The sequence below is a fragment of the Mustelus asterias genome, chromosome 1, assembly GCF_964213995.1.
Source record: "Mustelus asterias chromosome 1, sMusAst1.hap1.1, whole genome shotgun sequence".
NCBI classification, from domain to species: Eukaryota; Metazoa; Chordata; class Chondrichthyes; order Carcharhiniformes; family Triakidae; genus Mustelus; species Mustelus asterias.
The window spans coordinates 192,322,742-192,335,485 of record NC_135801.1 but is presented as its reverse complement, the minus strand read 5'-3'; the positions used below and the strand labels follow the sequence as shown (position 1 = coordinate 192,335,485).

The following is a 12,744-nucleotide window of genomic DNA, read 5'->3' as shown; positions in this document are numbered from 1 at the left end:
GGATGTTTTTTACACAGAGGGTGGTGGGGGCCTGGAATGCGCTGCCAAGTAGGGTGGTGGAGGCAGGCACGCTGACATCGTTTAAGACTTACCTGGATAGTCACATGAGCAGCCTGGGAATGGAGGGAAACAAACGATTGGTCTAGTTGGACCAAGGAGCGGCACAGGCTTGGAGGGCCGAAGGGCCTGTTTCCTGTGCTGTACTGTTCTTTGTTCTTTGTTCTTTGACGGCTGTGGTCAAATACACACACTCTGCTCTGAATCCAAGCTATTGTCTGTGGATATGTCCTCAGAATCCCCCCAGATGGTTGTCACATGAGAGTTTCCAAACCCCACGCCCAAAAAACATGCTTTAAAATCTTCTGTCACAATAATGCTGGTTTGCATTCCGAAATCCAGTCCAGGTTTTTCAAATAATATTTTTAAACAAAGTTTCTGCTCCATTTTTAGCAGTGAATCCAGTCCAGGTTTTAGATCCTCCCCGTCAGGATTTCTTTGTCTTGACTGCTGTATAGATTGTCCACAACTGCTTTAACTCTCGATTCCCAGACCATATTAAAATGGCATCAAACGTTTGATTTACCTCTGACGTCTGCTTTCCCACTTTAAATCTGGTTACTACAATTGTTTCCTTACCTCAGAACACTTTGTTTACATTTCCTTGAATTCCTCTTATCGTGGTCTCTGTTCTCTTAGCTTCAGTCATCTTAAGACATCCTTTCTGCCCTAGTGTGGCGCAGTGGTTAGCACTGCTGCCTCACAGCGCCAGGGACCCAGGTTCAGTTCCGACCTTATGTGGAGTTTGTACATTCTCCCCGTGTCTGCGTGGGTTTCCTCCGAGTGCTCCGGTTTCCTCCCACAGTCCAGAGATGTGCGGGTTAGGTTGATTGGCCTGTTAAATTGACCCTTACTGTCAGGGGGATTAGCAGGGTACTTACATGGGGTTGTGGAAATAGAGCCTGGGTGGGATTGTTGTTGGTGCACGCTCGATGGGCTGAATGGACTCCATCTGCACTGTAGGGATTGTATGATTTCATGAATTATCTGGACAGTAACTGGTTCTTTAGGCAGCCTGTCTCTTTGCAGTGCAGCTCCCGTCCTGTCCAGTCTTTCTTCTGGTAGAGTTGAGAGAATGTTCACTCCTGTCTCCAACTGCAGAATATCCAGCTAAAACTTAATAGCTTTCCCACCTTACAGGGACTTCTAGTTGCTAAGCAACTACAGCTACTACTATTTATTCTGTAACCCTCTCTAAGTACAATAGGATCACAGCAGGAATTGAAACCAACCCCTCCAGCATGAATCTAATGAAGATTTTTTTTCTTTCCAGGAACAGAAACATTAAATCAAACACACTTAAAACTATACCTTATTTCTAACCAATACAAATATAATCCCTTTAAACTACCTTTGTTTTCCTTACACTGAGTGACCTCAAAAGATGACCAAATACCTGGTCGAAGAGGTAGGTTTCAGCCAGTGTCTTAAGGATCAAAGAGAGGTAGCAGAGCAGAGAGATTTAGAACAAAGAAAAGTACAGCACAGAAACAGGCTCTTCGGCCTTCCATGCCTGTGCTGATCACATTGTCCTATTTGACCAACCGCTTATATCCCTCTGTTTAGAGAGGGAATTCTAGAGCTTCATGCCTTGGTGGCTGAAGGTTTGTCCACCAATGCTGGAACGATTAAAGTTGGGGATACTCAAGAGGCCAGAGTTAGAGGCCTGTGTGTATCTCTAGTGCTGTGGTGCTGGAAAAGTTTACAGTGGTGTTTGGCGGCTGCATATCTCTATGGATTGGTTTGATTTTTTTCTTTTGTGGGTTTGCTTCCTTTCAGATGAAGTGCTGTATGCAGCGACGACGACTGATTTCCAGGGTAAGGATCCAGCCGTGGTCAGGAGCATGGGAACTCAAGAAAAGATCCGCACAGAGGATACTGCCAAATGGTTGAGTGGTGAGATTATGTTTTATATCTACTGCAGCTGGTAGTGCCAAAGATAAAAAGATCATTCTGGAAGAATGATTTAGCTTCTTGATATAAGAGCATAAGAACTAGGAGCGGGAGTAGGCCATCTGGCCCCTTGAGCCTGCTTCGCCATTCAATAAGACCATGGCTGATCTTTTTGTGGACTCAGCTCCACTTACCCGCCCACTCACCATAACCCTTAATTCCTTTACTGTTCAAAAATCGATCTTTGCCTTAAAAACATTCAATAAGGCAGCCTCAACTGCTTCACTGGGCAGGGAATTCCACAGATTCACAACCCTTTGTGTGAAAAAGTTCCTCCTCAACTCAGTCCTAAATCTGCTCCTCTTTATTTTGAGGCTAAACTAGTTCTAGTTTCACCCGCCAGTGGAAACAACTTCCCTGCTTCTACCTTAACTATTCCCTTCATAATTTTATATGTTTCTATAAGATTCCCCCCCTCATTCTTTTTAATTCCAATGAGTGTCTACTCAGTCTCTCCTCATAAGCCAACCCTCTCAACTCCCGAATCAACCTAGTGAATCTTCTCTGCACCTGCTCAGTGCCAGTGCATCCTTTCTCAAGTAAGGAGACCAAACTGTACACAGTACTCCAGGTGTGGCCTCACCAGCACCCTATACAGCTGCAACATAACCTCCCTGTTTTTAAACTCCATCTCTCTAGCAATGAAGGACCAAATTCCATTGCTGCACCTGCAAACCAAATTTTTGGGATTCATGCACAAGGACACCCAGGTCCCTCTGCACAGCAGCATGCTGCAATTTTTCTCCAGTTAAATAATAGTCCATTTTGCTGTTATTCCTACCAAAATGGATGACCTCACATTTGCCAACATTGTACTCCATATCTGTCCTAGCATCTCTTTACATAGCTCAAAATGTCTCAGTTTCTCCTCTGATAATACTCCTGAGAAATGTTTTGGCATTAAAATTCCTATATCACATTACTAATTTGTATGGGAGGCAAAACGTCTTTTTCATAGAATTATACAGTGCAGAAGAGGCCCTGTATTCAAGAGGCAGCTAGATATAGCACTTGGGGCGAATGGGATCAAAGGTTTGGGGGAGAAAGCAGGATTAGGCTATTGAGTTGGACAATCAGCCATGATCGTGATGAATGGCAGAGCAGGCTCGAAGAGCCAAATGGCCTCCTCCTGCTTCTATCTTCTATGGATGTTTCTATGTTTGGCCATCGAGTCTAACACCGACACATGTGAGACACCTGACCTCCCACCTCATCCCATTTACCAGCATTTGGCCCATAGTCATTTTGCCTTTTTGGCTGGACAGCAACATCCTGTTGGTGTAAAATGCCACTCGTGTTGCTAATGCATAGTAGCAGTGCCAGTGCCATGCCACTTACATCCATATTTCCCAGCGACTGGTAGATTGTACTAAACAGCAGGTCCCTTCGCTGTTTGGCAGAGTTGTGACTGTACTCAACCAGCCAGTACTTACAAAACTCAGATAATAATGTCTGATGTTAGGGACGATTCTGTGTTTGGACGCGAACAATCAATTTGAGATTGAGATCAATTTGAATCAGGCTATCAGTGAGGCTCATTTAATACTTGCTAGATTCTACACAGAATCATATGTAGAAACATAGGAAATAGAAGCAGGAGTAGGCCATTCAGCCCTTCGAGCCTGCTCCGCCATTCATTTTGATCATAACTGATCATCAAATTCAATATGCTGATCATAGAATCCTTACAGTGCAGAAGGAGGCCATTTGGCCCATTGAGTCTACACCGACCACAATCCCACCCAGGCCCTATCCCTGTAACCCCACATATTTACCCCACTAATCCCCCTAATACTAAGGGGCAATTTTAGCATGGCCAATCAACCTAACCCACACATCTTTGGACTGTGGAAGGAAAACGGTGTGCCTGGAGGAAACCCACGCAGACACGAGGAGAATGTGCAAACTCCACACAGTCACCCGAGGCTGGAATTGAACCTGGGTCCCTGGCACTGAGAGGCAGCAGTGCTGACCACTGTCACCGGGTGTTGCCCTTCCTGATCTCGCCTTCCTCCCATATCCCTTGATCCCTTTAGCCCCAAGAGCTATATCTAATTTCTTCTTGAAATCACACAACGTTATAGAGTCATAGAGGTTTACAGCATGGAAACAGACCCTTCGGCCCAACTTGTCCATGCCGCCCTTTTTTTTTAAACCCCTAAGCTAATCCCAATTGCCCGCATTTGGTCCATATCCCTCTATACCCATCATATTCATATAACTATCTAAATGCTTTTTAAAAGATAAAATTGTACCCGCCTCTACTACTACCTCTGGCAGCTTGTTCCAGACACTCACCACCCTCTGTGTGAAAAATTTGCCCCTCTGGACACTTTTGTATCTCTCCCCTCTCACCTTAAACCTATGCCCTCTAGTTTAGGGAAAAGATATTGACTATATAGCTGATCTGTGCCCCTCATTATTTTATAGACCTCTATAAGGTCACCCCTCAGCCTCCTACACTCCAGAGAAAAAAGTCTCAGTCTATTCAGCCTCTCCTTATAACTCAATCCATCAAGTCCCGGTAGCATCCTGGTAAATCTTTTCTGCATTCTTTCTAGTTTAATAATATCCTTTCTATAATAGGGTGACCAGAATTGCACACAGTATTCCAAGTGTGGCCTTACCAATGTCTTGTACAACTTCAACAAGACGTCCCAACTCCTGTATTCAGTGTTCTGACCGATGAAACCAAGCATGCCGAATGCCTTCTTCACCACTCTGTCCACCTGTGACTCCACTTTCAAGGAGCTATGAACCTGTACCCCTAGATCTATTTGTTCTGTAACTCTCCCCAACGCCCTACCATTAACTGAGTAAGTTATGGCCTCAAATACATTCTGTGGTAGTGAATTCCACACACTCACCACTCTCTGGGTGAAGAAATTTCTCCTCACCCCATGTTCTAAAAGGGTTACCCCTTATTCTCAAACCATGTTACGTAACGTAGGGACCTGCTATCTACAGGCAAAATGAACACATCCAGGTGTTTCATCTTTTTTGAATTAAGCTTGGTATACAGTAGTTCCTTGGTGCAATGTCCATGGCAATGCCTCACCAATCACAGCTAACAATACTAGATCCAAAATATCTTTGTCCCTAACTGGTTCCACAATGTGTGGTCCCAGGAAGCAGTCACAAAAACATTCTACAACCAATCCAATCAGCATCTATTTCTCAAGAAGTACAAATTGCTGCTCCCTTTGAAATTAAATTTTCTTCATTGTCCTGATGAGTGTCAGACAATGAAACTTGAAACATCTGTGTCTTTTTTTCCAATAAGAAAATGTTGTATTTACATAGTGCCTTTAATGTAGTGAAATGCCCCAGAGTACTTCACAGAGGCATTATAATACAAAAAGGTAGTAAGCTGTAGAAAGTAAGAAAGAATCTTGGCTCAGATGATTGGGAAGTAGAATCAATAGAGTGGAAATTAGGGATAATAAAGCTCAGGAAACCCCGCAGGGGTAGTTTATAGGCCCTCGAACAATAGCAATGCCATTGAACGTTGTGCACAGTGGTTAGCACTGCTGCCTCACAACGCCAAGGACCCAGGTTCCATTCCGGCCTCGGGTCACTGTCTGTGCGGAGTCTGCACATTCTCCCCGTGTCTGCGTGGGTTTCCTCCGGATGCTTCGGTTTCCTTTCACAGTCCAAAGATGTGCGATGCTAAATTGCTCGTGGTGTCAGGGGATTAGCAGAGTAAATGTGTGGGATTACAGGAATAGGGCCTGGGTGGGATTATGGTTGGTGCAGACTCGATGGGCCAAATGGCCTCTTTCTGCATTGTAGGATTCTATGATTAAGCAAAAATAATTGGAGCTTGAAATAACAGCAGTGCAATAATCATGGGGTACTTTCATTTCATATAGACTGGATAACTCAAATTGGCCAAGGTAGTCCAGAAGATGCATTTGTAGAATGTTTTTGTGACAGCTTCCTGGAACCACACATTGTGGAACCAGTTAGGGACAAAGATATTTTGGATCTAGTATTGTGTAATAAGACAATGCTGTGTAATGACGACACAAAACTTGGTGGGAATGTGAGTGGTGAGGCGGATGTTGAGAAGTTTCAAGGTGATTTAGACAATTTGAGTGAGTGGGTAGATATGTGGCAGATGCCGTATAATTTGGATAAATATGAAGTTTTTCGCTTCGGGACGGAGGAAATGTTGACTTCCAAAGGGAGCTGGATGGCCTAATACACCAATCACTGAAAGCAGGCATGCAGGTACAGCAACTGGTTAGGAAGGCAACTGGCATGTGGGCCTTCATTTCATCAGGACTTGAATACAGGAGCAAGGATGTCTTGCTGCACTGAACAATGCCTTGGTGAGGCCGCACCTGAAATATTAGGTGCAGTTTTGGTCTCCTTACCTAAGAAAGGATTAATTGCCATAGAGGGAATGCAGCAGAAGTTCACCAGACTGATTGTCACATGAGGAGAGGTTGTATTATCAGGGCCTGTATTCACTGGAATTTAGAAGAATGAGAGGGGATCTAATTAAAACGTATAAAATTCTGACGGGGCTGGACAGACTGGATGGAGGGATGATTCCTCTGGCCGGGGAGTCTGAAACAAGGGGTCACAGTCTCAGGACACAGGGCGGGCCATTTAGAACTGAGATGAGGAGAAATTTCTTCACTCAGAGGGTGGTGAACCTGTGGAATTCTCTACCACAGAAAGCTGTGGGGGCCAGTTTCACTGAATATATTTAAGAAGGAAATAGATAGATTTCTAGACTGTAAAGGTGCCAAGAGATGTGGGGAGAGCGCGGGTGTGTGATGTTGAGATAGAGGATCAGCCTCTATCAGGAATGTCAGAGCAGGTTCTACGGGTCGAATGGCCTATTCCTGCTGCACCTTCTTTCTGTGTTTCTAAATGCAGGTAGGAAAGGCAGCAACCCTGTGGCTTGATTACTTGAAAGGTTCAACCACTTTGTTTTACTGTTGAGAAACATTTCAGCGTGCAGGGCATGATCAAGATTGAAAGGAGTAAAAGAGAATATAACGGCCTTGATATTAATAAGGAGAGCTGGTGGCTGCTGTATGCAGGGGCCGGCTGATTTTTCACAGCCAGGCCTAAGCTGCTTTGGAGTGCCATCTGAACCAGGCTCTATCTGCCTGACAGCATGAGGTCACATCTGTGGGTCCATGGGATTGACCCTTACTGGTCAAGTAAATGGTAAGAAGAGAAGGATGGGTAATGGGGATGATTGGGACGAGATGACTAGGGTTGGGAAGGTCTGACACTGTCTTGTGAGACTGAGAGGAATATTCCTGCTCCTCCAATCCTTTAAAGAAACATCACATAACAAAACCTGGTCTATCTGGTCATTATCACATTGCTGTTTGTGAGAATTTGTTGTGTTTGCTATATTGCAACAATTACTTTAGTTCAGGAAGTACTTCATTGACTGGTAAAATGCTTTGAGATGTTGAGTGGTCATGAAAAGCGCTGTGTAAATTATAAATGCAAGTCTTTTTAAAAAATATTTGGACCCGTAGAGATGGCAGTGTAATCAAGGGTTGTGGGGGCGGGCAGTGGAGTGCGTGCAGATGGTAAGTCATTCTATTGATTTTAAGCAAGCTGCCTCCCCATTTTTGACAGTTTGGGGTGGAGGAGTTGGAGTTTGGGTACAGAGTGTGGCACCACAGAATTAAAATAGTGGCTATGTAATGACAGGCTTGAGTTTGGAGGAAACGTGTGGGCATTAGGAAATGGGCAAAGATTGAGGAAGATGTGGAAACAACAGAAATGAAGGGTTTTGTGCAATTCCTGGCAACCTGATGTGTAAGTGAGGGCTTATGACAAGAGTTTCTCAGAACTAAGGCCATTTTGTGATATTGAGAAATGTTCACTCTCTTCTAAGTTTTTAAAATTTAAAGTTTATTTATTAGTGTCACAAGTAGGCTTACAGTCACACTGCAATGAAGTGACTGTGAAAATCCCCTGGATGCCATATTCCGGCGCCTGTTCGGGTACACTGAGGGAGAATTTAGCATGACCAATGCTAACCAGCATGTCTTTCAGACAGTGGGAGGAAACTGGAGCACCTGGAGGAAACCCACGCAGACATGGAGAGAATGTGCAAACTCTGCACAGACAGTGACCCAAGCCGGAAATTGAACCCGGGTCCCTGGTGCTGTGATGCAGCTGTGCTAATCAGCTGCTGGCGCGCCAGGAAAGTTGGAGGCAAACTCGCCTATGCATAATTAAGGGAGTTCCAAGTGCAGAATCTGGCAGGGGATCCTGCCATTCTCGTCAGTGGGATACGTGCCACCTGAGCTGCCCACCACTACACTTGGTGGAGGTGGTGGGTCACTGACCCCTTTAGCCAATGGCGGGATTCCTGATTGCCCGCTGCATTGGGTGTTGGGGCTAAAACTGGGATTCACCCTACCTGCCCGCAGGCCGATCTGGCCTGTTTAACAGATGCAGCCAGATTGTGTGAACCCAAAGCAGGCGCCCACCCAATTCATATGAAAATCCTACAACTGTAAATGTTCCCCCAATTCCCCCTCCGGCCCCTGTGCCATGCACCCTGCCCCTGCACTCCCCCCCCCCCCCCCCCCCCCCCCCCCGCATACCCCCCCAACCTGTGCAGGCTTTGGTGTTGGTCATCACCAACATGGACCTGGTGTGCTGGACCCCTTAGCAAAGAGCGGCATCTCCACCCCCCCAACACACCCAACACTTCAATCAGCGGGTCTCCCACCACCCCCACACACACACACACATATATCACACAGACATGCAGGTGAGCTGTCCCCGAGACCCCTGAACCCCCTCAGAACCCCATGCAGTGCCAATGGTGCACTGTCCCCTGGCATTCTGGCACTGACACCCTGGCTTGGCGCCTTTGACCCCGAGGGGTCTGAGGGGGGAGGGGCTCTGGGGGTGTGGCTGGATCGCCCTCATGCCTATTTGGGGGGTGGGGGGGTGGGGTTGTAGGAGAGGCAGGTATGGTGGGTGTGACCCGTTAGTTGAGAGGTGATGGAGGATGCCCCTCCTTGCTGAGTGGTTGGTGGTGTTCCCCTGCACAGGTGGTGAGGGGGGGATGGGGTGGGAGGGGTGGCGGGGGGGTAGGGGGGAGCCTGTCTCCAAGTGGGGCCCCTTTGACAGACGCAGCCAGCGCCAGTAGGGAGCAGTCTCATTTTCCTACTGGGGTGGGCACTTCACCTGAAAATGGGAGAATTTTGCCCGTAGTCTTAGAATGAAAGAATTCTGCCCAGTGACTTATTGCAAAAGTACAAAGGACACCCAGTGCCGGCTGTGTGAAGAAGCAGATCCAAAACATTAACCCATTTTATCTTTCAATCCTGACCAATGTGCTAAACATCTTCACCTGTTCCTGATTTGGTGTCTCATTCCTGTTCATTCTAACTTCATTGAGGGGATGAATTTAGTTCAGTCCAGTTTAATCGCGATGATGGATGATAACGAGTAAGGAGAGGACGAATCAAGGAAACCAAGAGGATTAGCAAACATTAAAATAAGATTAGAAACTAAATCCGAGACTGCCAGATGGATGGTCATAAAGATTTCTCTGTCTGCTCAGTCTTATCATTTCTGTGTAAGCTTGTTTCTCTGCTTATACATTTACAAATTCATCCCTCAGCAAGGGCCCTGGATTTTCAATTTGATGTACATTTTTATTCCTAAAAATACAAATGATGTAAACATATGAAATCTGCAGGAGAATGAGACTGTGAAGAATGGTTCAGCTTGTTGTATGGTCAGGAAGGAAAATTGTGACTTCTCTGCCTGTCACAATTGAAGTGACAACTAACAAGTAAGGTTGGAAAATAGTCCTGTAAATAGCAATGCCCTTTCTCCTTTTAAAGTAAAAAGTAAAGTATATTTATTAGTGTCACAAGTAGGCTTACATTAGCAATGAAGTTACTGTTGCCACACTCAGGTGCCTGTTTGGGTACACTGAGGGAGAATTTAGCATGGCCAGTGCACCTAGCCAACACATCTTTCGGACTGTGGGAGGAAACCACAGCACCCGGAGGAAACCCATGCAGACACGGGGAGAACGTGTAGGCTCCGCACAGACAGTGACCCAAGTTGGGAATCGAACCTGGGTCCCTGGCACAGTGAAACAGCAGTGCTAACCACTGTGCCACCATGCCGCCCCAATGCATTTTATACATTTTATTATGCTTATTTTATTCTTTTGCGATAACAGCCCTTTTGAATGCTTCAGTTGAACCTTTTTTTAATTCATTCGTGGGACATGGGCATCGCTGGCTGGCAGCATTTATTGCCCAAACCTTCCTCCACCACACTCTCAGGCAGTGCATTCCAGACCCTAACCACTCACTGTGTGAAAAATCGTTTCCTCATATCACCTTTGCTTCTTTTAATAATTACTTTAAATCTGTGCCCCCTCATTCTCTGCTCTTTCATTGAGTGGGAGCAGTTTCCCTCATCTACTCCGTCCAGACCGCTCATGATTTTGAATAACTCTGTCAAATCTCCTCTCAGCTTTCTTTTCATAGAATCATAGAATCCCTACAGTACAGAAAGAGGCCATTTGGCCCATCAAGTCTGCACCGACCACAATCCCACCCAGGCCCTATCCCCGTAACCCCACATACATACCTTGCTAGTCCCCTGACACTAAGGGGCAATTTACCACCGCCAATCAACCTAACCTGCACATCTTTGGAATGTGGGAGGAAACAGGGGCACTTGGAGGAAACCCACGCAGACACGGGGAGAACATGCAGGCAGACTCCACACAGACAGTCACCGGAGGCCGGAATTGAACCCGAGTCCCTGATGCTGTGAGGCAGCAGTGCTAACCACTGTGCCGTCCATGAAAAGAGAACAGTCCTAACTTCTCCAATCTGTCTTTATAACTGAAGTTCCTCATCCCTGGAGCCATGATTTTTTTTTCTGCACCTTTTCCAATGCCTTCACATCCTTCATAAAGGGTGGTGCTCAGAACTGGATGCAATAGTTCAATATAACCTCCTTGCTCATAATCTCTATGCTCCTGAAATTAAGTCACTGTTCCTTCACTATCGGTGGGTCAAAATGCTGGAACTCCTTCCCTAACAGCACTGTGGGTGTACCTACCGACTTCAGCCGTTCAAGAAGGCAGCTCACCACTACCTTCAATTAGGGATGGGCAGTAAATGCTGGCCAGCCAGTGACACCCCTGTCCTGTGAAAGAGTAAATTTTTAAAAACTTCCCATTGGGGCAGCACAGTGGTTAGCACTGCTGCCCCACAGCGCCAGGGACCCGGGTTTGATTCCCAACTTGAATCACTGTCTGTGCGGAGTCTGCACGTTCTCCCCATGTCTGCATGGGTTTCTTCCACGTGCTCCAGTTTCCTCCCACACTCCAAAAATGTGCGGGTTAGATGGATTGGGCATGCTAAATTGTCCCTTAGTGTCAGGGGGATTAGCAGGGTAAATACATGGGGTTGTGGGGAATGGGCCTGGGTGGGATTGTTGTCGGTGCAGGCTCGATGGGTCGAATGGCTCCATCTGCACTGTAGGATTCTATGAATCTATAGAGCTGAGGAAAAGATAGGATCAGCTGACTACTCTCCCAACTTCTAGGCCTGTGGTGGCTCGTAATAAGAAAAAACTTGCACTTATATAGCACCTTTCACTATTCCAGTACATCCCAATGCACTTCACAACCATTAGAATACTTTTGAAGTGTCGTCATTGTTGTAATGTCAAAAGACAACAGCTAATTTGTGCATGGCAAGATCCCATAAACAACAATGTGATAATGATAAGATTGGCCAGGGGCATCAGAGAGAACTTTCCTGTTTTTGGGATCGTTTTGGGGATATTTTATATTCATAAAGGGCAGATATGGTCTTGGTTGAATGTTGCATTCAAAGATGAGCCCTCTGCTGCTTCAGCACTCCCTCAGTGTTGATCAGCCCAGAGTTTGTGCTCCATGAATCTGGAGAGTAAGTTGAACTTGCAACTTTGTAAATCAGAGGCGTGAGTGCACACAACTATATCACTCCCCATTCTCAGATATGAAATATGGCCATTCAGGTCACCTGAAGATATCTAGGATCTATACCCCAGCAACAGGCTGCATGCTACATGAGGAGAGAAATAAATTATCAGGGGGAGGCACATTTTAATGAAATAAATCAGGGCATTTAAAAAAATATTCACTCGTGGGATGTAGGAGCCATGGGCAAGACAGGCATTTATTGCCAAACCCTAATTGCTCTGAGAAGGTTGGTGTTTAGCTGCCTTTTTGAACTGCTGCAGTCTTTGTGGTAAAATTACTCCAACAGTGCTGTTACTGAGGGGCAATGAAGAGATGGCACCAAGTTGGGATGGTGTGTGGCTTAAAGGGGAACTTGGAGGTGGCGATGTTGCCATATGCTTGCTGCCTTAGTCCTTTGAGGTGGTAGAGGTCATGGGTTTTGGAGGTGCTGTTAAAAGAGCCATTGCATCGTGCACTTTGTAGGTGGAGGTTACTGCAGCTCTGTAAACCATCTCCAGCTGTTTCATCAATGACCTTCCCTCCGTCATAAGGTCAGAAGTGAGGATGTTTGCTGATGATTGCACAATGTTCAGCACAATTCGTGACTCCTCAGATACTGAAGCAGTCCATATTTAAATGCAGCAAGATCAGGACAATATCCAGGCTTGGGCTGACAAGTGGCAAGTAACATTCGTGCCACACAAATGCCAGGCAATGACCATCACCAATAAGAGACACTTTAACCACTGCCC

The 12,744-nt window shown here is 45.9% G+C and overlaps 1 protein-coding gene across 1 annotated transcript in view; it reads left to right on the top strand.

Moving 5' to 3' along the window:
- sema4f (sema domain, immunoglobulin domain (Ig), transmembrane domain (TM) and short cytoplasmic domain, (semaphorin) 4F) overlaps window positions 1-12,744 on the top strand; it is a 208,237-nt gene that overhangs the window by 124,303 nt on the left and 71,190 nt on the right. The window contains exon 6 of the mRNA XM_078224518.1: window positions 1,837-1,953. Coding sequence (XP_078080644.1) covers window positions 1,837-1,953 — 117 coding nt within the window. The remainder of the gene's footprint in view (window positions 1-1,836; window positions 1,954-12,744) is intronic.